Below are 27,311 nucleotides of genomic sequence, written 5' to 3'. Positions count from 1 at the left end.
GGGTCGTTACAACATCAAATTAGTATCATGTTGGATAAAAGCCTCTGCCACTACCAAAAAACTAGTCATTAGCAACACCCCAAACTCAATACAAAACTCCCTCTTCTGCTCAAATGAACGAGCCACGTTTTACCCAAATTCTAAGCTCTGAAGTTGAGAATCTGATGTTTACTACTGTATAAAGCAGCTTTTGCAAGCAGCCTGGATAAGGTAGACCTTCATTTCAAGAAGGTAAGCTTATATGCTTTTTTTTAGTTCTTTTACATGGACTACTTTCTAATGTGTTTTAACTATTAGAGTGGGCAGGATATTGGCATGCGAAAGGTATTTGGACAAGCGGTTCAGTTTCAGTTGACTTTCATAAAATCCAGGTCTATAAATATTTGCCTTGGAAGCTCCATCAGAGAACTTTTCTTGTACTACACCTACTTGAATATATGCAGTTTAAGCAAACTGTTACAATTGATGACTCTTGCGCATGGAAGTCACAACCTTTGTGATCTAGCTAATGTAAATGTGAAATTTCGTAGCTAAATGGTGCAGACTTATATAATTAATTTGATGCTCTGCGAAAAAAAAAAAAAAAAGGGAAACGAAGAACAATAAGAGGGAGAGACATTCGTTGGTTGACTGTTAGACATATGGAAGAAATATCTGATCAGGCAATCAGCACATGGTTGATAACATTATGTGATTATTTGGTTTTCATTTTCTTGAACCTCCGGATTAAGTTTCCAGCTTATGGTTTAAAAGCAAATGTCATTCGTGATCTAGTTTCCGGATTAAGTTTCTCGGGCTTATATGCCATGCAAATAAACTTTATCCGGTGTCCTTAGTTATGTCATATCTTGTATTCTTAATGTTATAGAGCATCTTCTTCATCCTTGAGTGTTCACTTGGTAATTAGATAAATTAGCCATCATATCTATCAGTCTGTTTCTCTATACAAAATAATTCACAATTTCCACTGCCATCTGAAACAAAAGCTGCAAACTAGGGAATAAAGTCATTTTTAATTTGGAAATCCACATCATTCTGACTTCACTGAAGATAATCATCAAGTAAGATGCCACAAAATGAGGAAAAAAGGCAGGTGCACACATTGATAATCCTTTGTCCCCATAACCTTCTTAATCCTTTATAGGTAAATCTAGTTATAAAAGTTTATGAAGACTTTGCAAAGCAACTAAAAACAAAGCTATCAGTAGAAATAGAAAGCAAACATAAGCAACAGGCTTGATCAGTACATATCTAGGGCAAATGCGACACAAGTCGTCGAGGATAATTCTTTTTGTTCTCGTAAAATATATGTCAACAGCACAGCAGTACCACCACCAAGTGAATGCCCAACAATCTGAAAATGACAAAATGAAAAACTAAGGCAAAATAAAATTATATATATGAAAACATATATTGCATGAACTAATTCAGTACAGTAATTTAAATTTCAAAATTGATTGGATGATGACATAGCATGGTAGAGAGTAACAAAGAATTAGAGGTTTATATCTGAATGCTCGAAAATGTGTTAAAACACAAGAGCTGTTTAGACCCCAAATTAAAAATTACGGCTCAATAGATTTTACTATAACTTATACTAAGTGTGTAATAGAGTAAATGCGAGCGTAATAAACAGATAAAACTATTTTAGTGCATAAGCATCAACAACAAGCATTAAAAGTAAAGCACAGGAGTAAGGGAAGAGAGAATGCAAACACAAGATAACACATCGATGTGTTATTGAAGAGGAAACCGAAGAACTCGACGAAAAACCTCTCCACCGCCCTCCAAGCGGTAATCGATCCACTAGATAATCAGTTAGGATACATGGGTTAGCAAGAAACCCTCCAAGCCTAATCTACCTGCTGTACCTAAGCCCTCCAAGCTTCTACTCTAACAAGACTTCCCGGAACCGTGTTTTGTCTAGTTCTCCGGATCCCACAATACACCCAATTGCATCCGCCAAGCCTCACCGACTTTTTTTGGCAATTCCCCTAAACTTCCCAAACTTCAAAACACTCCCTACACTCTAAATAGGTGTGGACTGTGTTTGGATACAAATCTCCTCTTAAAGCATGACAATGGGAGAGGGAAGGAGAAGAGACTACAATGATTTCTCACTAATGATAAGTAGCTCTCTCTCTACAAGATGGGTGTGTATGTGTTGTAGAAAACCTATCTAGGGTTTTTCTCTTTAGATGACCTCTTTTACATTTGTGAGTAATGATGGTATATATAGTATGGGTGAAGGGTAAGAAAGTCACTCTTAAAAATCCTCCAGGCAGAATGTTTCACGACTGCCTCACGGGAAGGCCTTACTCGCGAGACACTCGTGAAAACAACAACTTGGCATGACTCTTCAACTTCCAGTCATATGCTCCTCACGTGACTCTTTCGCGGGTTAGCTTCTCGCGAACTTCTCACGAAATCCACTGATTCTTCATTAATTTAATACTAAACCCAATACAATAAAATCCCACAAAATACAAAGAACAAATTAAAAAAATTATAACACTTTTTGTCATGGAATAAAGCCAATATAAAATAGTTGTAAATCACAACTTTACAATATCTTAGGGAAAGGATCCTCTCCAATCTAGCTAAAAATTGGAAGGAATTGGAGGATATAAATGGAGTGGATCTTATCCCTATAGTTACAGAGAAAATCCTAGCAAAGCAAAGTACCTGCAAATATCATATCCTAGCAATGCAATGAAGTTTGTATCAGAGTGTTAATTTATCTCATGAATTGAAACTCAATGCCCCTGTTCGTAATTTGTAATTATGGTCCTACTGTTGATTACGATTAATTGTTGTTACTTGTTCCAATTGTTAAACTCCATATCCCCCATTTGCTATCAACTTGAACAAGAGCATTTCTATCAACTTGAACAAGAGCATTTCTAGTTGAATCTGTAGCTTACGAACTAAACTTGAGCCTTTTCTTGAGATTTCCATGTGACTTGAGATTTGCAATTCTACAGTCTATCATCTCATATTAAGGAGATTAATTTTATATAAAAAACAGAATTTCTGAGGATCTAGTCTTTTGCCTCAGGCTCAAGGTGAAGTTGTCACTGGCACCAATGTCTAGTAGTACTAGTTCTTGAATCAGCACCTGAAGTTGTTGATTTTAATTTCAATTTATCCAGCTTATTAAGATATAAAATTTACATCTAATCAATAATTTCTTATGTATTTGGTTTGGGAGATGAGTGTGGTTATCATACCTTCCTTTGATTGAGCTCATTATATTGATGCATTTGGATGGATTGCTTTTGTGCGACTTCTATGAGTTCACTATTGTTGTGACATTATTTAAAGCATACTAGCCGCGAACCCGCGCGTTGCGCATGATAATTATTTTTATGGTGGTTTTATTAAAAAAAAATTTACAATTTAAACTAATCTAATAATAAGTAATGAATTTCATAATTATATTTTTATTTATCATAGGAACAATCATAAATGTAATATAGGAAAAATCTAAAACACCAAAAAAACATAAACTAAAAAAATTAATAAAACTTAACAATGATTAATTGAACCAATATTAGGATAAAACTTTGTTTTTAATAATCTATTAAGGATATTTTCTTTGTAGAAATTATAATTTTGGCCGCCCAAAACATATTATCAAATAAACAATTATTAGCAAAATCTAAGAATTAAATTTCTATACATGCATTGTTATAAAATAATAATAATAAAAATAAAATTGCAAAAGTTAAAATTTGTCACCTATCCGATTATTTTCGTTTGGCTAACCTTTGCTTTTTTTAAAATAAATGGCATTATAGAGTACTTCTAATGCAACTATTAAGAGTATTTTGTCCACCACAAAGGATTAGAAAATAAACAAAAATTAGTAAAGTCTCATAGTTTAACATCTAAATTGAACACTATAAAAAATCATGCTATGTAACAGAACAAATACCAAATTATCCAAATCATGCTATGTAATAGAATAATATTATTGTAAGGACACGATTTTTACGACCCAAGGGTAGCGTTGGGCTCGTGTGTAAATGGCCCAAACAATATGATTTGTAGAGAGTGGGATTGGAAAGGCATGACATTGGACGCTGGGTGGTGGTTTGATCCGGATTTTTATGGAGACCCATACGTAGGTGAATTTGGCCTGAAGGATCCTATCTTACATGGATGGAGTTTGAAAGGTTCGTCTCCTCGGACTTAGTCCGAGTAGCTTCTCATCCTTCCCCGTGGATAGCAGTGTCTGCCAGCCCCCCTACTTTTGGGCATCCCCCTCCTTTTATATTGGTATTTTCTCTCGTTCCTCAGATACGTGTCAGTTTCTCCTTACTTGGGGTAGTTACTCGTTTTATCAACCCTCACGTCGGAGTGGTTGGGAAAGAGCTGGATAGCAGGGTGTGAGTATGGGTTTGTCAGGCGATGGGCTCCACATTAAGGTGTTGGCAGCCTTTTCCCCTGTGCTGCTCCTATGCTGAATCTGTCCTTTCCTTCGGGCGCTTTGCGAGATGTCAGGCATAGAGTCGTCCTCGGCCACATCCTTGGGCCTTTCAAAGAGCTTTTATTGTGTGTCCCTGAGGATAGGGCTCCTCAGCCTGGGCTTTGGACCCTTAATGTGAAGTGGGCCGGGATTCCAATTTTCAGGCCCCACAATTATATTTTTAGATGTTATATTTAATTTTTTGGAACGCAATAGGATAACATTTAACAATCAAAGAGAATAATAAAATAAATAAATAAATAAACAACAACAACAATTTAAAAAACAAAACTAAATCACAATTTAAAAAACAAAACTAAATCGCATTAATACAAAATAGAGTTTTAAAGAATATAAAAAATTATCAACCTAAAGTAGAGATGCAAGAAGAATAAAAAAATCCACCAAAAAATTTAGAGAGAGAGAGAGAGAGAGAGAACCTTCTTTTTGCGAGAGAAAACTATGCATAGAATAGAAAAAACAGTGACAAATTTATAGTAAGAGGGTGTGAATAAGAAGAGACAAAAATAAAGGAAGATGAAGAAAAAGTGGAAGAATGATATTAATGTAGAGGGTAGTGGAGAAATGAAAAGGTAAGGGAGGGAGAAAGATTGAAGAAGTAGTAGGGAGATGAAATGGTAAGGGAGAGAGAAAGGTTGGAAAAGTGTAAATATTAAAAAAGTAAATGTTAAAAACAATTATAAGAAAATTGGAAAGAATTTTTTTTTTTTTTTTTTCCCTTTAAGGTGAAAAGGCTCACACAAAATCTTAAAACTGAACTAAAAAAGTTTTGAGTTGGGCTTGATAGTGGAACTAAATAAATAAGAGGTGGGCTGGATTAATTATATAGATTTATTATAAGGTGATAATGGAAGTAAATAAATAAGTAATAGGCTGGATTTATTATAAGGTGATAGTGGAAGTAAATACATAAGTAGTGGGCTGTATTTATAAGGCTGAAAATTGTAAAAATCATTTTAAAATTGTAGGACAAATTATATTTAAAAAAAAAAAAAAAAAAAATGATGTGGCAGCTGATGTGGCGTAACGTGAGAGCAACAGCATTAAACGCTATGCTTCAGCTTTTAGTAATATATAGATTGGGAAACATGTCTTCTATACTAGACTGTTCTTTTCTCCCCCCACCCCCCTCCCAATCCTCCTTTCTTAATCTTTGGATCTTCTCTAATTTCTGCTATTGTCCCCTTAGAAATATTTCTTTAACTAAGTCAGATCACTTACCTTGTGTTTGGATGAAGTAATTGATATTTACAAGGAAAATCTAAAATGAATGGATTTATAATCTCATCATTTAAAATCCCATCAATTATTAATTCCACTGTTTTGTCTTATTAAAAAACATAATAATTTCCATTGTTTGGATTTAAGTTGGAAATTCCATTTATCTAAATCCGCACAAAAATTGAGAAACAACATCCATAGTTGATTAGAAACTCATCCCATCTACCATCAAGCTAATTAGACTTTAAAAATCATTATTAAAATTTTCAAATCAAGCTTAATCTTTTGAATGATTAAATCTTAAAGCATTCCACATAAATATATACTAAAGCAGTATATTCACACTGATAAGACCATTGTCTATAAATGGAGGATACAGTACCATTAAGTATATAAAAGAAGTAATGTGACAATACAATTCAAGGTCTCCAAATTGCCTGGTTAAACTTGACGGAGTAGGAGCTATGGTGGGTTTGTCCTGCCTTAAGTTCTTGAATCTAGAAACTACTTTGCTGGTGGGGTATTAAAAGTCTTATTTAGAATGACTCCCTCTCTCCAGAACTCTTATCTTTCAATCGCCTTTTCACCCATGTAATCAATTTCTAAATTGAAGAGATGGGTCAACAAGCTCACTGCATTTCTTCTATCTGTGGTGGAAATAGATGCAATTGGACAAACGAGTGAACAACAACTTGAGAAAGAACTAGAGATGTACTCAAGCTGACCCATGATAGGGTCAAAGTTGATCTTGTTGTTTAGATGTATTGGGGTGAAATCTGATCTATGAGGAATTTTTTGCTGATGCGTTGGACATTTTAGCAATATTGGTAGAGAGGGGAGAGGTTAGGGGGATAGGGCCAGAGACTATTGGTGGTAACAGAGATTGTAGAGGAGGTGAATGTGGGCAAGGGCAGATGAGAACATGCAGATAGGTTGAGGTCATATTTTTCAACGGTAGTCTTCTTTGATATTTGATAAGCCTTATTTACAGAACTTTGTAAATAATAGTGATATTTTGAACCTCATGGTAGGTGCTTTAAATAATAGTGAAGAATGATTTTATTCGTCATTCTAACTATGTTGTGGCAGGCTATTAGAGAGGGATTAACTGCACAAGATAAGCTTCAGGGAAGAGGTAGTGGGGTACTGTCAATAACATAAGATGCTTGGTAACACGAGATTCCTGGATAGGTTGAACTAGAAAAGATAATATTGAATGTAGTATTCACGGAAATACAAGCAGAAACATAAATAATAATAAATAAATAAATGAAATTTTTAATAGGAAAACATCAAGAAATTAATTTATGCTTTTTATCCTTTTATTATCCATCCAAAAAGAAAAGATTAAGATCTACCACAAGATGCCATTTTATTTTATTTTATTTTTTGATAAGTAAGAAAAAACAGTATAAATAAAGCTTCTTTATGCAAAGGAGCACAAAGAAGTCAAAAAGTATGCCATTTTAATTTGTTTGACAGAAAGAAAAGTTAACAGCAGAATTAGCACAATTAAATAGTGATTTATAATATCAAATTATAACTAACAGCCCGTACCTTAACTTTGTAGTCAGGATATTTATCAAGAGCTTTGAGCAGAAAAGGAATGCTAAGCTTTGCAATCCAACGAGCAGCAGCAACCATTCCACAATGAGCATATCCTAAAACTAAATTGCTTATTCCACCATCATGTAAAACTGAGTGGTGAAAAGGGACCACCGCTCCAGTTGCTGCTGTTAGTGTATCTTTAATGCTATGAGTACCACGAATCAATGGAAGGAAACATTTTGAGTCTTTATCTCGTATAATTGTGAAAGCAGGCTTCAAAAGCTGCAATCATTGTTCTGGTAATTAAAACAATACTCAATTATGATTTTAATTTAAATACGAAACACATAAGCAAACTAGCAATACATGCTTCATCGCATATATCATGATTAGTATGAAGACAAAAGGTTCAACAACCACCGTAGGAGAAAGGCAAAAACCTAAAAGTTGAAATTTGTCAAGTTTAGCCCACATCAGAAGTCTCATAAGTTTACAGGAAAAATATGCAAAAATTTGAAAGGCTATTTTTCTCAAGTTTTAAACTCCTTTCTGTTATTTAGCTCAAGGGTTTCTTATTATAGTCTACTATTTTTTTATCTCCACAGATACGCCTCATAAATTGTGGAGCCTGGCATCAACTTATGGCATCCACTCAGTCCTGTGGGTAATTGTTTCCCATGTGAAGAGCCCTCTGACACAGTAGCATTCATATAGGAAATAAATAGTATCAGATGCACTTATAATGTTTAAGGTCCACTTCCAGACAACCTCTTGTAGGGAATTTAACCAAAAAATTCCCAACCTGTGAGAAACAAAACAAATAGAGAAAACACACGTCAAAGAAAATAATCACACGCACAAGACAATATTTACGTGGTTCGGCAATTTGCCTACATCCACGGAGTTGCAAGGATTTCACTATTATCAGGGAAAATACAATAGTGCACAAGAACACTCTCAAGAAACCCAAATCCCAATTACACCCTAGCACTCTCTCACAGAAAAAATAAAAATAGAAACTGACTGCCTCTCTTTTCTCTATTTTCTCTCATGTGGCTGCTAACTAGGTTAATTGGAATTACTCCTATTTCTTTTCTCTGCCATGTAGCCGCATATATAATAAAGCAATATATATATGTTACTTTATAAAAGTCGGTCAAGTGGGATTCCTTTTTCAACTTGTATTAGGTCACTTTTATGGCCGGATTGGGCTTGGTTGGGCCTTATGGGCTTGTGGCAAAATTCAAGCCACACTAACAAATCTCCACCTTGGCTTGAATTGATCAAGCTTCATGAGCAAACTCCTCCATTAGCTTCACCTTAGCCCTTAAGGGCTCACAAGCTGCAAACATCAGCCACAATCCTCCATAACACAATCCCTCATCCCTGCAACTCATCCTCCTGTCCTCAAGCTAGAAGACCAATTGAAGCTGCGCACAGCTTCAACTTCTCAATAGTGACACCCTTAGTCAACATGTCTGCCGGGTTCTTAGATCCACAAATCTTCTCAAGCATTACCAGCTTATCTTCAACAAGATAACGGATAAAGTGGTATTTTGTCTGTATGTGCTTCGACTTTGAATGAAAAGCCGAATTCTTGGCAAGAAAGATTGCACTCTGACTGTCACTGTGTAGAATACCCATCTCCTGCTTCTTACCCAATTCATCTAAGAAACTATGTAGCCAAATCATCTCCTTTCCAGCTTCAGTTGCTGCAACATACTCAGCTTCTCTAGTAGACAAAGTAATAATCTTCTGTAAATTTGAAGCTCATGATATAGCTGTACCGCCCAGAGTGAAAACAAACCCAGTAGTACTCTTTCTACTATCAATATCACCAGCAAAATCAGCATCTACATAACCCTGCAGTTTCAAACTTGCACCTGTGAAGCAAAGACATGTATCTGATGAACCCTTCAGATATCTCAGAATCCACTTGACTGCCTCCCAATGCTGCTTTCCAGGCCTACTCATGAATCTACTCACAACTCCCACTGTATGTGCAATGTCTGGCCTTGTACACACCATAGCATACATCAAGCTACCAATAGCTGAGGCATAGGGCACCTTACTCATGTGGTCCCTTTCTTCTTCTGTCTTCGGTGATTGTTCTTTGCTTAGTTTGAAATGACTACCCAATGGTGTGCTCACTGGTTTAGCTTCATTCATATTGAACCTACTAAGAACTTTCTTCACATACTCTGACTGTGAAAGTTTCAATGTACCATTAGCCTTGTCTCTAATGATTCTCATACCAAGGATTTGTTTTGCAGCTCCCAAATCCTTCATTGCAAACTGTTTGGATAATTGCTTCTTCAGATTATTAATCTCCTCAATGCTAGACCCTGCAATAAGCATATCATCCACATACAACAGTAACATGATGTAAGAATTGTCAAAAAACTTAACATAGCAACAGTGATCAGCTTCACATCTCTTGAAACCAATTCTGTGCATAAAACTGTCAAATTTCTTGTACCACTGTCTAGGAGCTTGTTTTAGGCCATACAAGCTCTTTCTCAGTTTGCAGACTAAATTCTCTTGTCCTTGAGCAATGAACCCTTCTGGCTGAATCATGTAAAGGTTTTCCTCCAAGTCACCATGAAGGAATGCTGTCTTCACATCTAACTGCTCAAGATGTAAGTTTTCTGCAGCCACCATTCCCAGTACTAGTCTGATTGTTGACATCTTCACAACTGGAGAAAATATCTCTGTGTAGTCAATGCCTTCCTTCTGCTGGAACCCTTTAACAACTAATCTGGCCTTGTAACGTTTGCTACCATCATGCTCATTCTTTATTCTGTATACCCATTTGTTGTGCAAAGCCTTCTTTCCTACTGGCAATTCAGTCAGTTCCCATGTCTGATTCCCCAACAAAGAATCCATCTCATCCTTCATGGCTAACTCCCACTTGCTTGAATTCTGATCTTGCAAGGCTTCTTCATAACACTCTGGCTCACCACCATCAGTCAACAGGAGATAATTTAAAGTGGGTGAATAACGCTGTGGAGGTCTAATGTTCCTGGAAGATCTGCGAACTTCAGCTACAGGTGTACTCAGATCTACCTGTGAATTTACATTCTCCTTATCTTCTTCACCCCTTTTCTGGACAGTACCTTCAGTCAATTCATCTAAGTTGACAAACTCAGATTTCTTTTGATCTATCCCTGTAACATCTGGCACTACAGTTGACCTGTCCTTGTACATAACCTGTTCATTAAATATCACATTTCTACTTCTGATGATTTTCCTGTTTTGTTCATCCCAAAACCTATAGCCAAATTTCTCATCACCATAGCCAATGAAAAAACATATTTTAGACTTTGCATCAAGTTTACTACGAGCATCAGAATCAATATGAACATAGGAAACACAACCAAAAACTTTTAAGTGTGAAAACTTTACCTCTTTACCACTCCAAACCTCCTCAAGAAGTCTGAACTCCATGGGAACTGAAGGTCCTCGGTTTATCAGGTAAGCTGCAGTGCTAATAGAATCAGCTCAAAAAGTTTTTGGTAGTCCAGCATGCAACCTCATACTCCTAGCACGCTCATTGAGAGTTCTGTTCATGCGCTCAGCCACACCATTCTGTTGTGGTGTCTCAGGAATGGTCTTCTCCATCCTAATTCCCTGTGCAGCACAATACTCACTGAACCCTCCATCTATGTACTCTCCTCCATTATCTGACCTCAAACATTTTACTTTCAAACCTGTTTCTGTCTCAACCATGGCCTTCCACTTCTTAAAGGTTTCAAATACATCTGATTTATTTTTTAGAAAATAAACTCATACCTTTCTACTTGAGTCATCAATGAAAGTGATGTAGTACCTTGAACCTCCAAGGGATGCAACCGGAGAAGGCCCCCACAAATCAGTGTGTACTAACTCCAATTTTTCAGCCTTCGGTGTCCTGCCAGTTTTCAAGAAGCTCACCTTTTTCTGCTTTCCTAAGATGCAACTTTCACACATGTCAAAATCAATGGACTTCAATTCTGGTAGTTTTCCTTTTGACAGCAGCATCTTCATCCCTTTCTCACTCATATGACCAAGTCTGCGGTGCCATAGGCTTGTATCAATACTTGCATCAGCAACTGCAATTGTGTCTCTTGGACTTGAGGTCATGTACAGAGTACTAGTCTTCTTTCCACGAGCCAATACCCTAGCTCCCTTTGTAACCTTCCAAGTACCACCAATAAATAGTATTGCATGTCCTTCATCATCAAGTTGTCCAACAGAAATCAGATTCCTCCTCAGGTCAGGAATATGTCGAATCTTCTCTAGTAACCAAACAGACCCATTGGGCAACAATATTCGAACATCTCCCATACCCACAACATCCAAGGCTGAACCATCAGCCAAATACACCTTACCAAAATCACCTGCAACATAATTCTGTATGATTTCTCGGTGTGGAGTGGTATGAAACGAAGCTCCTGAATCCAAGACCCAATCATCAAGTGGACTGTCTACTGCAAGAAGTAATGCATCATGTACCTCTTCTGTTACAGCATTAGCAGAATCATCTTCATTCTTCTTCTTAGGACTTTTGCATTGATTCCTAAAGTGACCTGTTTTCCCACAATTCCAGCATTGTACTTGTTGGCCTGATCTAGATTTACTTTTGTTCCGATTAGAATTTCTGGATTTTGATCTGCCCCGATTTGAATTTCTGTTATTACCTCTGCCTCTTGTCTCAAGGTTTAGGGCAGAACCAGATCCTGAGGATTCACCTGCATCTCTTCTGCGAATCTCCTCAGCCAGAACTAAATCTCGTATATCATTGTACTTGAGTTTTTCTTTTCCTGTAGAATTGCTTACTGCCATCCTCATTGCCTCCCAACTGTTTGGCAAAGAAGCCAAGACGATCAGAGCACGAATCTCATCATCAAAATCAATTTCTACAGACGACAATTGATTTGTGATAGTATTAAATTCATTCAGATGTTGTGCTACTGATGCATTCTCTGCCATCTTCAGATTGAACAGTTTCTTCATCAAGTGCACCTTATTGTTTGCTGACGGCTTTTCATACATACCAGACAAAGCCTTCATCAGATCTGCTGTGGTCTTCTCTTTTACAACATTGTGTGCAACAGACCTAGACAGAGTTAACCTGATAACTCCTAGTACCTGTCTGTCAAGAAGAGCCCATTCCTCAGCCTTCATAGCCTCAGGTTTTGTCCCTAAAAGAGGCAGATGCAATTTCCTTCCATAGAGATAATCTTCAATCTGCATCCTCCAATATGTGAAGTCTGTGCCATCAAACTTTTCTATTCCAGACGCCTTTCCTGCTTCCTCTACCATTGCTCCCACTCAAACCTAACCCTAGGCTCTGATACCAGTTGTAGGGAATTTAACCAAAAAATTCCCAACCTGTGAGAAACAAAACAAATAGAGAAAACACACGTCAAAGAAAATAATCACACGCACAAGACAATATTTACGTGGTTCGGCAATTTGCCTACGTCCACGGAGTTGCAAGGATTTCACTATTATCAGGAAAAATACAATAGTGCACAAGAACACTCTCAAGAAACCCAAATCCCAATTACACCCTAGCACTCTCTCACAAAAAAAATAAAAATAGAAACTGACTGCCTCTCTTTTCTCTATTTTCTCTCATGTGACTAACTAAGTTAATTGGAATTACTCCTATTTCTTTTCTCTGCCATGTAGCCGCATATATAATAAAGCAATATATATATGTTACTTTATAAAAGTCGGTCAAGTGGGATTCCTTTTTCAACTTGTATTAGGTCACTTTTATGGCCGGATTGGGCTTGGTTGGGCCTTATGGGCTTGTGGCAAAATTCAAGCCACACTAACACCTCTCACTGCATCATAGCTGGAATTTTCTATCATCACCAACAGAATCATGCAGTTTACCTCGTTTTATCTCCTATTACACATTTCTTCATCCAAGCAGAATTAAAATATTTGTATCATCTCTTTTTTTTTTTTTTTTTGGGATAAGTAAATAAATTCATTAAAAATCAAAAAGGAAAAAGCACTGCCCAAGTACACAGGCTGTATACAATAGGGAACCAAAAAAAAAAAAAAACCCATTTTCATTTTCTATCAAATTTTTTCTAAGAAACAACAGCAACTCAAGAACAAACCCAACAAAAACTCTAAAACCCATTTTCATTTTCGATCAAATTTTCTCAAAAACCGCAGCTAAGCATGAACTAACAAGAAAACGAGGAAAACATTCATGGATTGACACTGCTGTCTTCCTTACTCGGCGTCGCACTACAAGACACGACACGGCGAGTCTCTCTGTTTCTGTATCGAGAAAATATCAGACTATTGTATCAGAGCTCGACGTGCTTTGATTTTAAATGACATTTTCTTACACAGGCTGTATACAATAGGTCGGCGGCCTCGACGTGCTTCTTGCAGTACTCGACGGCATGGATCAGAGATCGGAGATGGTCGAAGCGTGAAGAGGAGGAAGTGTAATTTGATATAGAAATCATTATTAGTGTAAAATTGCTCTAATTAATTTGTCCATAGCATCTACTCCATAACGGTTACTATTTCAAACATAATCGTGTATATCAACAAAATTAAAACATATAACAAAAGTGTTTCAAACGTAGCATTTCAATCACAAAACAAGAAACAATTGAGTTGTTGGAAAATAAGAGAGTGAGAGACTGAGTGAGACACTTATTGGAAATATCGCGCGAAGGAGAGAGAAGAGTGCGTGTGTAAAAGTAAAACGGTAAATTGTAATTGGAAATATTGTGCTTATGTAAAAGTGAAGTTCCATGTATCTTATTTTATTTGTAAAGTTGAATTTAATTTGGAAAATAATTTCATTTCTATTATTATGTGTACTGAAGCTTTTTTTTTTTTTTTTTAATTTTATAGAATTTCAGTCTATTGTGTTTGCTTATGTGATTTTTGCACTTTATCATTTTAAGAATAACTTGTATTGATTAAAAAATCTTCTGAAGTTGTATTGAAATGAAAATGTGTGCATTTATGTTAACGATGTTTCATGAAGATCCTCAATTCCTTTTGTTATATTTTCAAGTTGTTAGTCGTGCGTTTACATATCTGCTTGAGTAGGATGTTTGAAAAAGTGCATTTGTTTAGAAAATAGCGGTTTTAAAAAAGTGTGCTTTTAAAAACTAAAGGACTATTTGGTAAAAGACTTCTATAAATGTTGTTTAAGTTTTGTGGAAATATGTGTGGATGAAAAAATATTATGAAAATATGTGTTGTAGTGTTTAAACAACGAAAATTATTATTTAAACATTAGTACCAAACGAGGCCTCAATTTTTAAAATCATGGTCAAATATATTAAAAAGTGATTCTATTAATTAAACATTTAGATAATGAGAAATATTATGTCCATAATACTTTTACAATACTTTCACAATAAATTCTAAATGACAAGTTGTTATTTGCTATTACTAGTAGGCAAAAACGTAATTTAAATAGTGAATTCAAATTAAAAAGTTAAAAACTCATAACAACCTACCACTTTGGAATTATTGTGAAAATGTTGTGAAAATATTATGAATGTAAAACTTCTCTTTAGATAATAGGTGCAGTATAATATAATAAACTTAGAGAAATGCTATATCTACAATATTCTCACAACAAATTTTAAGTGGTAGTTTGTTATTGGCTATTACAGTGAACAAAAATGGTAATTTAAGTTATGGATTCAAATTAAAACTAATAACAACTTACCATTTATAATTTGTTATGAAAATATTGTTGACATAAATTGCAACCTATTAACCTATATATATATATATATATATATATATATTCAAGATGACTTTGGTTATCAAACTATTACTAGCGCTTTCATTATATATATATATATATATATATATATATATTTATACATGTTTGTCCTGCAAAACCACTCAACCAAATAGACCCTTACAAATTATTATTATTATTATTATTATTAAAAAACGTGTTTGTCCTATAAAACCACCCCACCAAACATACCTTTACAAATAAACTAAGACTCTATATTTAAGCAAGTCTTGTGTCAATTTTTAGAATTAAAAGTAATGAAAGCAAATATTTAAGTCATACTAGATGTTACTATTATTTTATGTATTTCTAGTTATTTCCATTTTTTTTTTAGATAAGCAACTGGCTAATATATATATAGAGAGAGAGAGAGAGAGAGAGAGCAATTGAAGATGGCAAGGTCAAAAAGAAAAAAAAAATCAAATAAAAGTGTTAGATGAGACTAGACATAGAAATGTTGCCACCAAGGAAACCTATGGCATTTCACAATTGTAGAGCAAGCAATTAGTAGACATCAACATTATAGATATGAAGGGAATATACACAAAATTTTCAGATTTGTAAGATGCAAAAAATAGAAAGAAAATATATGTTAGTCACCAAAAAAAAAAAAAAACAATTACACAAAATAATATTTACGTGGTTTGAAAATTTAATGGCAAGGTCAAAAAGAAAAAAAAAATCAAATAAAAGTGTTAGATGAGACTAGACATAGAAATGTTGCCACCAAGGAAACCTATGGCATTTCACAATTGTAGAGCAAGCAATTAGTAGACATCAACATTATAGATATGAAGGGAATATACACGAAATTTTCAGATTTGTAAGATGCAAAAAATAGAAAGAAAATATATGTTAGTCACCAAAAAAAAAAAAAAACAATTACACAAGATAATATTTACGTGGTTTGAAAATTTATCTACGTCCACAAAGTTGCAGTGATTTTACTATTTTCAAGAAAAAATACAAAATGTGACATTACAAATTTTTTTTTTTTCTCTCAAATCAACAAACCAAACTTTAATCTAAAAAACAATAGTACTTTCATCCTACATAGTGGATTCACAATGGGCTAAAAATGGGCCAAAAATTTTTCATCAACTAAGTCTCAAAAAATCCCTTATTAAAATCGTAGCACTATTATGTCAAGTAGGATCATAATCCGAATCAAATACAACTAGACTTCACATAACACAACAAGATATTCTAGATGATTTTAAAAAAATCAAATCTTGCAAGAATTTTTTTTTTTTATTCTTAAGTTACAAATGTGGGTGGGTCACCATGTTCTTAAAAGAGGGAGGAAATGCTCCTTTGCAACATTGAACTTTTCAAGAAATCTAACAACCAGTATAGAACTACCTGTGAACAAACACAAAAAATGCCCAATTGTAGATTTCTTTTGCTGACACTTCAGTTCAAAAGTGAATGGATGTTGACTTGAACTCTACTTGAATAACTTGAAACTTTTCAAATAACTAAATTTGTTTTGAGGAAACTAGTAAAAAATATCAGGTAATCAACGGAACAAATCAAAAGATCATTCCTTCATTGCAAGATAATCCCACTACTTCAAACATAGAAAGGATAAGTCACAAGAATATTCAAAGATACTGAACATCTCAAGCCACACTTATGCAACTTCAAGTTCATAATGCAACATGGAAAAGGTTTCTAGATGGCCAAACATAATCTTACTAGGACGGTCAGTAGATTAGTTATTCCTGCCAACAAACCTATGCCACTACAATAAGGAGCAGCTATTTGGTGTGGTGGCATTCCATGTTCCTCACCTATCCTTTCAGTATCAGGAAGAAAAATCACATCCATGGACACAAATTTTCTTGGACTTGCTTCTGTTGATCAACAAGAAAGCCTTTACTAGCCATATCAATGATCTCCTCTATATCTGCCTCATGAGCATTCCTTTCCAAATGTTGGTAGTTGGATGTTTAAATCTTTCGTGAGAAGAATTTTGAGATTAAAGGACAATCGATGAAATTGTACACCGATTGACAAAGGTAGCATGCATTCATATGAAGCCAAGTGGTAAAGTAGCGAACAAACAAAATAATATCTACACAAATTGTTGTTGAAATAGCACCCCAAGATTCAAATTAATAACAATAAATAATAGGCATATACACACACAAAGAACCCCAGCAGTTATGTAGTTCAACAAACTGCCTACATCCACAGGCAATGATAGAGAAAGTTTCACTATAAAAGTAAGGAGATACAAATGTTTGTGGTTTGCAAAACTAGTTCCTTTGTTGCCTTTGTTACTGCCATATATTCTGCCTTTGCAGTGGATAGAGCAATTGTATCATGTAGAGTAGATTTCCAGCTGATTGGGCCACCAATAAACATAAACACATAGCCTATCATGAACCTTCTACAATCAAGATCCCCTATATAATCGGAATCTACATAACATCTTCACAAATATCCATAAAACATCCCAATAGGTGATGTTTGCACCTTCCAAATCCTAAAATTTCATTAGAGTTAGTGGAAACACATAGAGCGATTGTGAAAGGTAAATTCCCAAATAAAGCACAAGAGAGCTCCATGTTTTACGAATATACCACAAGATGAACAAAAAAAAAAAAAAAAGTTGTTTCTTTGGATAGTAAATGAATGACCATTTAAATTTTAAGAGATTGGCAAATAAAAAGGTGTAGTTAGTATATATTTTTGGCCTAATAGGTTATTTGAACTCAAATATGCAAAACTACCCATGTCACAATTTGAATGATCAATTGACCAGATTATTTTGACTTTTAAGGGATTGGAAAATAAAAAGGTGGAGTAATTTAACATTCTTATGTTTGCGATTATAGTGTATTGTTTTATTTATTGTTTTTATTTCAAATACCAAAACAAGCCTTTTTATATATATATATATATAAGAAAATACCAAAACAATCTTACATTACAAGCAAAACAATTATGATCAACAAGAACATAAGAAACACTTGTTTTGAAACTTAGTTAAATAAGGAAAAAGGTAAAATATTAAGCCAATATTTTCTTCTTTCAATGACTGTCACTATATAGATAAACAGTTTTTACGCATCATACACATGAATCGTAATTCATTTCATTTTTTATATGTTTAATTTATGACAAAACAATAATGAAATAAGATCAAGATGATTTCTTTTGCAAATGATTCTTTTTGGCCTCTTGAAGAGGATGAACCACTGCCACCTCCCAAAGTATAAACAATAAATTGCAATATTCAATAATAGTAATGCAGGTATGTGGAGCATGACTACCTAGGGATCAAGATTAACTGCAATTCAAATTATACCATGTTGAAATTCTAAGAATTCATGTTAAGCCCATCTCTTTAATATTTTATTAGTAAATCTTCCTATGGAATTGAAGCTTATAGCATATGAGGTGAGAAAATATGCTATGCATTGTATTAAAATATAATTATAATAAAATTAACATTTTTAATTTTAATTTTTTTTTTTTATAAAACAAAACAAAAACTCCACCACATATTTGATGTATTTTAATATGAGAAACAATTCCTCCTCCATAGTAGCCCTTTGTTTCTATTGAGAATTTCACATGATCTCTCTCTTTGTCCTTTCAAATATCTCTAAACGAAGTTCAGTGGTGGTTCAAAGGTAATGATATCCTCTAAGATATTAACATGAACTATATTTCTAACAATATGGACTAGTTGCAAATAAAGAATTTCTAACAATATGGACTAGTTGCAAATAAAGACTAAGGCTAAAGGTATGCAAGGAAGGACTGGCTATCTGCAGCTTCTTCAAAATTAGCCTCCTTTTTACTTGATAAGCTAAAGCTCAATGAAAGGATCTTTGCGTCATGATCACCCTGCAAAAATTTCCAAAATTTTAATATTCTAAGATGCATAGGACCTAAACGCTTGTCAAAAAGCATAACCTGAAAGGAATATTTCAAAACTGCATGTAGGTGAATAAATTACCTGAAAGCATGAATAATCAAAAGTTTGTAGGTAATAGATATGAATTTTTCCCTTACAATCACCAGCACTGAGGTACTTGCAAAGATTGAGAAAATTTAAAAGCATTCTTATTAGTTATGTTGTCACGAAACATTCTTTGATTAGCTAAAATCAAGAAATTCAAAAACCTAAAATCAAAATTCTAAGTAGGAGTGGAAAAATTAAGAACCAATTGGAATCTAAATATCTACGAAAACATTCAAAAACCTAAAAAATCAAAATTCTAAGTAGGAGTGAAAAAATTAAGAACCAATTGGAATCCAAATATCTACCAAAACTAAAAACCCAAAGAGTGAGAGAGAAAAACCTGAATGCCCAGTGCTCCAAAGAGAGAAAAAAGAGAAAAGAAGTTACCTATCAAAGAGGAGATTGGTGGTGAATCAACAGCAAAACTGGTTTTCCAAATCAAAACCCCAGGAAAAAAAAAAAAAAAAAACACTATGAACGCAGATATTAGAAAACAAACGATGGAGATGTAGAGAGAAATCGATGCGGTGGCGGTGACCCGTGGTGGCGGCGGCAACGGCGGTGGGAGGAACTGAGTTTTGGGTTTTGATTTTGGCAGAAGGAAAGGGTGACTTTTAAGTTTAGGGGAATGAGACTTTAGCGTGACAAATGAGAGAGAGATTTTTTTTTTTTTTTTAAGAAGTATCTGGTGTATTTGGTGGGGGAAGAAAGATATTTAAATAATGCTGAATGATTACTATATTTTGTAATTATAATATTAATTTATTATAATATTTAATTAATTAATGCTGACGTGGAAAATTTTAGGAGATTCAGAGGCTTCGGTTTTATATATATAGATGATATAGGGTACTACTTATATGCGCAATTGTAATGAGTTTTGTAACAATCAAACATATTTGACAGCTATGTATTGTGGAACAGGCACCCAGTTGAAGCCCTCTCATCCAACTTATTTGACAGCTATGTATTGGTAAACATATTCAAAAAAAAGTTGGAAACATTAACCATATAATTGAAAGAAAACCAATTAGTTCTTACCACGTAAGGAGATTAAACTGGAGGACATAAGTCTAGTTTTGTGGACATCCTTGTACTTCTAGAGATAGTGATCCCCTTCTTTATTCAACATATCCATCTATTTGATAGCCAGCAACATGCCATCCAAATACTAAAATGAGAATTGATCAAAATCTAGCACTTTCTTGTGGTAAAATAATCTGGACCTCTATTTGTGTTACCTCCAATACAAAAATTCCAATCAAGGCCCTGTCAAATATCAATCAAAACTGAGAACTTCACATAACCTTAAAAATCAATTTGGTTTCCAAGGCTTCAACCAAAATAATGTCATGTTTTAGGTTACAAACTAGTTGAATTCCTTATTTAGTTGTAATAAGAATGGCATTCAAAAAAGAACAAATACTATTTTAGAGCTTTAACTTCAATGAAAAGAAGCCAAGAGATACTCTAGAAGGTATTAACCACATCAAAGCTTGCAAGTAATCTTTTTGTTTTTATTGGTAAGTTACACATATGGGTGGGTCATGAACTCTCAATCTCACTTGCCACCTTGTTTTTAAAAGAGGGGGAAATGCTCATTCGCAACATTGAAGTTTGCAAGAAATCTAACACCTAGAGCATATTGTCATTCCAAAAAAAAAAAATATATATATATATATATATATATAAAATCAACAGTTCATCTAAGAATATTAATTTAGAAGTAAAAAGGTTAAAAATTATAGAACAAATCGCATCACAAACACAAAAACATGATTTCAAGAAAGACCTTGTAGAAGCTAGAGATAACAAACTCCCAATAGGTATCCAGGAAACAGTAATTAAATACTCTTTGAAGATGCCTTTCCATCAAATCAATTTAAGTATCCCCAAGGCATCTTTCCCTCCACTTTGCTGCCCAAATGTAGATTTATTTTGTTGACACTTCAGTTCAAAAGTGATTGGATGTTGACTTCAACTTTACTTGAATAACTTTAAATAACTAAATTTGCTTAAGGAAATAATTAAAGAAGTTAGGGTAATCAATGACAAATCAAAAGATCATTCCTTTGAATCAAGATAATCCCCCCACTTCAAGTGTGAGTAAATAATAGAATCAATACAAGCAGATCTTATTCCTTTGAATCAAAGAAAATTCAAAGATCCTGAACATCTCAAGCTGCACTCACACAACTTCAAGCTCAATAATGCAACATTGGAAAAGGGTTTTTTATTACAAAAAGAATCTTACCAGGACGGTTAGTAGGTTGGCCATCCATGCCAACAGCAAAATCAAGGCCACACTGACAAGGAGTAGCTCTTGGTTGTGGAGGCAGTTCTTGTGCCTCACGTATCCTTTTAGTATAAGGCAAAAGAATTTCATCTATACACGTGGAGAAACTTTTAATCTAAGCATGAATGTTTTCTCAGACTTACTTCTATTGATCAGCAAGAGAGGCTTTACAACCCATTTCATTGAACTCCTCTGATTTTGCCACATCAACATCCCTTCCCAAACGGTAAAAGAGAAAAAAAAAATTGAGATTAAAGGACAACCAATGAAGTAGTACATTGAATGACAAAGGTAGCATAAATTCACATAAAGCCAAGTGGTAAGGTAGAAAGAGAGAGAACAAACAAAATAACGTCTACAAAAAATGCAATACCATGATTAAAAGTTCAATTTTGGCTTAATCAACAAGTTAAAAGAAATTTTACTTTGTTACAGTACTTTAAATAGATGCGCAAAATCAAACAAGCCGAAACTTGGATAGAAGTGAGACAAGCATTAAGATCAAGTTGTGTCACATCTGCTATTATTTGGCTTTGAACACCTTGCAAGTAATACAACTTTTTCAGTAATTAAGATTTAAGAAGTTTTGAAACCAAAATAGGCACAAAATATATATTTAATAGTGGTGAATCAACCTAAAATTCTTAATTATTATAATACTACATTCACTTCTATCTTTAAATACCATAGAGATAGGAACTAGAAAATAGTAAATGCCTAACCATGAATTTTATATGCTAAGGTTCTATTTGTTTTAGATTAAAATGTAAATTTAATTTCACCAACAACTTATGTAAAGTTTTTTAAAGCCTCACTTTTTTTTAACTATAGTTGTATTTTTAAACAAAGTAAGACAGTCAAAATAAGGTCATCCAAACACAATCTCAATGATAATTTACCACTTCTTTTAAGTAAATTTAAAATAAAAATAAAAATAAAAAAAATCCTTAACTAATGCATTCACTTATAACAAATAGATCTGACACAATATATGACAATTGATAGGGTTGAACCTTAGGGAATAGTCTTTATTTATCATTATTATTAATATTGGTATATATGCATTCATAAAGTTTTGAATCAAAACCTTACCCTCTATCTCATTATTATGGAAGAGGAAGTCATTAGAGGTACATTGTTATGGTAAATTTGCTTTAATTAATTTGACCATAACATCAAAATCCATACAGTTACTACATCAAAGATAAGCATGTATGTCAACATAATTCAGTAAAACATTCATTCAAGAGGTTAACAAAAACCAATCAAATGGTCTACACTACTGATATGGTCACTTTCTTTTCACATTACAAACATCCTTAATGAAACTAGCCAGTACCAATAGCTGCATATAGTTCATATGCAGAGCAAACAAACAATATAATTCAAACAACAAAGTCATAGTTACACTGACCTAGTATATAGAAACAATTTATTTATGTCTACTTCTAATTGTAATTGCCATGGATTGCAAGAGTTTTCACAACCTATGAATATTTTTTTGCAAAAGAGCAAAAGGGTCATACAAAAGCACAAAAAAAAAAAAAAAAAAAGAGAGAGAGAGAGAGAGAGAGAAGAAGAAGAAGAAGAAGAAGAAGAAGAAGGAGAAGAAGATAAGAAAGCATAGCATAAATGAAACAAAGTTTTCATCTTTATGACTAATATTGTTGTCAAAAACCCAACTCAATTCAATAACAGTCATAGATTTGGCTCAATTGAGTAGAGTTTGTTGGTTCCGAAATGAGAAACCCGTTTTTTGAAATAGGGAACAGTATTTTCAGTAAAACTATTGTCACAAACCAAGGCTAAAGTTATGTCATATTTGTGAAATAAAATCCAAATGACTATCACCTTTAGCTATGAATTAAATTGTATATTCAAAGTAGTTGACTACAACATTAACATGAAAGAAACAATATTAAGGACATATAACTTGAAGCAATACCTTTTGGCTAGATAACGATGCTTCACTTACTAAGGCAGACTCTTAGCTTTTCCAATAAATTCATCTTTATCATTGTAGTCTCATAAATCCAATCTTTTACTTCATCGGCAAATCTAAAATAAGCACGCCTCCAAGTCCTATTAAAGAAGAGAGCTCCACAAATTGCCCAAAAGCTAGTTGTGAATCCAACTCCCATACCAATGTAGAAGGTGGAGTTTTTAGAATCATCTTCAACACTACCAACTGGTGATCTATTCAAAGATAGTTCCTCAATTGTGCAGCTTTTTGGAAGAGGATCACCACATAACTGAGGATTTCCAATATACCTAAGGGCATCAAATGATTGAAGCTGGGTGCTTGAAGGAATTCTACCTGAGAAGTTATTGTATGACAAGTCCAAGAAACTAAGAAATGTCAAATTAGACATGCTTGGAGGAATTTCACCCGATAAATGATTTCGTGAGAGATCAACTGACTCTAACTCTTTCATACTCCCAATTCTTTCTGGTATCTTTCCCATCAAATGATTTCGAGACAAATTCAAAAAACGTAATTCGGAAAGATCTGAAATTTCAGAAGGGATTGATCCGGACAAGTTGTTACTTGAAAGGTCTATGAGCTTAACTAATATAAGGTTCTCTTTGTATTCCATTTCGTTCCCTTTAGGAACCAACTGAACATTCTCAACATAGGATGTAAATGGATATATAAAATCCATAAAATAAGATAATGAAATATCATAGGAATCTGGTAATGCCATGGCGCTGATATTTTTCAAGCAGTTTGGTATGGATCCTGATAAATTATTATTGGCAAGATCCAATACTCTAAGAGAAGAAAGTTGGCATATTTGTTGAGGTATATAACCCTTGAATTCACTTGATCTTAGACGAAGAACTATAATATTTGTCATTTCTCCAATCCATAGTGGTATGATGGACAAATGATTATCACCCATATCAATAAGCTTTAGATTTGAGCACTTTTTCAATGAGGAAGGAATATCTCCATAGATGCTATTGTTTTGTAAACGCAATGAATGGAGGTTAACTAAAGCCCCCATGGAGTTGGGAATTCTACCTACTAGATTATTGCTCCCTAAGTTTAAATGGATCAAAGACTGCCAATACTTCCAGCAGTGAGAAAGTTCTCCAGATAAGAGATTGTTTGATGCATCTAAAACCACTAATTTATTCTTTCTAATTTTCTTTTGGCATAAGAAAGTAGAAATGGATCCATAAAATGAGTTGTTTGCTATATTGAGCAATTTGACAGTAGAACTCAAAAAAATGTCTGATACATCACATTCTAAGTGGTTGTTAGAAAGATTGATATATGTAATGTTTGAAGCCCAATTCCAGAACCAACCTGGAGCTTTGCCCGAAATTCCTGACATGGACATATCTAAAATACTGAGGGATTTTTGTGATTGTAGCCATGAAGGAAAATTAGGACCTATATTGATTGAGCTCATGGAGGCATAGTAAAGTTGGAAGGGGGGGACCCAATTGGAATTGACATTAAAGAACAAATGTGTTTCAGACATATAGAGATTCTTTAATTTTGAGAGTTTTTGGAAATTCCTTTCATCTACGGTACCTGTCAAAGAATTTGTTCCGACATACAACGACTCTAACTTAGAGAGAAGCCAAAGACTCTTTGGAATGGTGCCATTCAACTGATTTTGGTCGAGGTATAATGCTCTTATATGAGATAAATTCCCAACGCAAGAAGGTATAGGACCATTTAAAGAATTAAGTCCGAGATCAAGATATTCTAATTTCTCTAAATTGAAAATGCTAGGCGGTATATTGCCTTTCAAAGAATTGTTGTAAAGGTCAAGCCTTAAGAAGCTTGTACTGAGATTAGAGAACCAATTAGGTATCTCATGATTGAAATGATTTCCAGAAAGATCAAGGGATCGAAGAGATGTGAAATTGACAAATCCAAGAGATGGATTCAGGCTATCAAGTTGACAATTTTGCAAGTATAGCTTTGAAAGTGATGGGAACTTACTCATTATTTGAAGCCAATCAACTTCTTTGTGAAGGTCAGCTGAGCTCAGGTCAAGGTATTGAATGGCAAAGAGACCAGACATCCAACGAAGGTTATCTACATAGAGGTCAGAATTAGATCCAAGAGACAGATAGCGAAGGCTTGAAAGGTTCCCAAGCTGATGAGGAATGAGTCCACTGAAGTTCGCGCCTGAGAGGTTAAGATGTGTGAGACTGAACATTGAACCAAGGAAAGTTGGGATCGGAGTACAATTAAAATCATTGTTACTCAAATCCAAGTAATTCAAATGTTCTAATTGGAGCAACGAACCACTAATCTCACCGCCTAGCCTCGAATAATTGAGGTGGAGCTCAGAGACTCGGCCAATTTTATTGTTGCAGAAAACTCCGTCCCATATACAACAATCTTTATGGTCAGACCAGGATGAGAGGATGTGCCCATGATCAGTGAGACCACGTTTGAGAGCTAGAAGGGCTTGCTTGTCTTTTTCATTGCAAGAGACATTAGAGATTGACTCTGCTTTGAAGAAGAAGAAGAAGCCTAAACTGAAGGTAGCGGGAAGGAACCATACTAAGAAAAGCACATGAAGAGTTGCAAAAGAGGTGGCCATAGTAACGAAGGAAGAGAAGTTTGAAGGAAGAAAAGCTCAAGTGTCAGTATATTGTAATTATAACTCGTCATAATATATATAATATATATAGTGATTCTATAAACCCTTTCTCATTTTTTTTGACTAATCTATTTTTTTTTTCTCACTGGCTTTCAGTTTTGCATATGGAGATAGTCTTCCTATTATTCTTGTTGTTATGATCATCTATATTAAAATCATAGTTGAAATTTCCTGTACAGATTGTTATGAAAACCAAAAAACTGTAATGTTCTGATAATAAGCTTTGCCCCATTTCAACTCTTTCATAGCTTCCTCTGTTCCTCTAAAACTAAATGGTCCTCACCAATTAAATCTAAATCTAATGTTCTGATAGTTTTCTCATTGACTTTCAGTTTTGTTTCTTTTTCTTCCAGGTGTGGGTTTCTCTTTTTTCTTTCTTTTGTCAGGGTAACGTGAGATGGAAGGTCACAATTGTTGACTTATCTAATTTTTTTTTTCTCATTGTTTAAACACAGGTAGATAGTTTTCTCATTGACTTTTAGTTTTGTTTCTTATTCTTCCAGGTGTGGGTTTCTCTTTTTTCTTTCTTTTGTCAGGGTAACGTGGGATGGAAGGTCACAATTGTTGACTTATCTAATTTTTTTTTTTTCTCATTGTTAAAACATAGGCAAATAGTTTTCTCATTGACTTTTAGTTTTGTTTCTTATTCTTCCAGGTGTGGGTTTCTCTTTTTTCTTTCTTTTGTTAGGGTCACGTGGAATGGGAGGCCACAATTGTTGACTTATCGAATATCTTTTTTCTCATTGTTTGAACACAGGCAAATAGTTTTCTCATTGGCTTTCAGTTTTGTTTCTTATTCTTCTAGGTGTGGGTTTCTCTTTTTTCTTTCTTTTGTCAGGGTAACGTGGGATGGAAGGTCACAATTGTTGACTTATCTGATTTTTTTTTTCTCATTGTTTAAACATAGGCAAATAGTTTTCTCATTGACTTTTAGTTTTTTTTTCTTATTCTTCTAGGTGTGGGTTTCTCTTTTTTCTTTCTTTTGTCAAGGTCACGTGGGATGGAAGGCCACAATTGTTGACTTATCTAATTTTTTTTTTCTCATTGTTTAAACACAAGTAGATAGTTTTCTCATTGACTTTTAGTTTTGTTTCTTATTCTTCGAGGTGTGGGTTTCTCTTTTTCTTTCTTTTGTCAGGGTAACGTGGGATGGAAGGTCACAATTGTTGACTTATCTAATTTTTTTTTCTCATTGTTTAAACACAGGCAAATAGTTTTCTCATTGACTTTTAGTTTTGTTTCTTATTCTTCCAGGTGTGGATTTCTCTTTTTTCTTTCTTTTGTCAAGGTCACGTGGAATGGGAGTCCACAATTGTTGACTTATCTAATTTCTTTTTTCTCATTGTTTAAACATAGGC

At 34.2% G+C, this 27,311-nt stretch overlaps 3 protein-coding genes across 8 annotated transcripts in view; all 3 read right to left on the bottom strand.

Annotated features, from left to right (window-relative positions):
- Window positions 1–27,311, bottom strand: part of LOC115989671 (receptor-like protein EIX2) — a 94,571-nt gene that overhangs the window by 24,730 nt on the left and 42,530 nt on the right. The window lies entirely within an intron of this gene.
- LOC115989906 (lipase A-like) lies at window positions 1,241–16,877 on the bottom strand. Its single transcript, XM_031113780.1, has 4 exons — window positions 16,784–16,877; window positions 7,628–7,701; window positions 7,271–7,543; window positions 1,241–1,354 (listed from the first exon to the last, which is right to left on the bottom strand). The coding sequence occupies exons 1-4, from the start codon at window positions 16,875–16,877 to the stop codon at window positions 1,241–1,243; spliced, it is 555 nt and encodes a 184-aa protein (XP_030969640.1).
- On the bottom strand, window positions 20,756–25,928 carry LOC115989670 (receptor-like protein EIX1). The gene is made up of 2 exons (XM_031113481.1): window positions 23,268–25,928; window positions 20,756–21,537 (listed from the first exon to the last, which is right to left on the bottom strand). The coding sequence occupies exon 1, from the start codon at window positions 25,891–25,893 to the stop codon at window positions 23,290–23,292; it is 2,604 nt and encodes an 867-aa protein (XP_030969341.1). The 5' UTR covers window positions 25,894–25,928; the 3' UTR covers window positions 20,756–21,537; window positions 23,268–23,289.

This window comes from Quercus lobata, chromosome 5, assembly GCF_001633185.2.
Source record: "Quercus lobata isolate SW786 chromosome 5, ValleyOak3.0 Primary Assembly, whole genome shotgun sequence".
Lineage (NCBI taxonomy): Eukaryota > Viridiplantae > Streptophyta > Magnoliopsida > Fagales > Fagaceae > Quercus > Quercus lobata.
The sequence above is the reverse complement of the archived record's forward strand: the minus strand, read 5'-3'. Positions and strand labels throughout refer to the sequence as shown.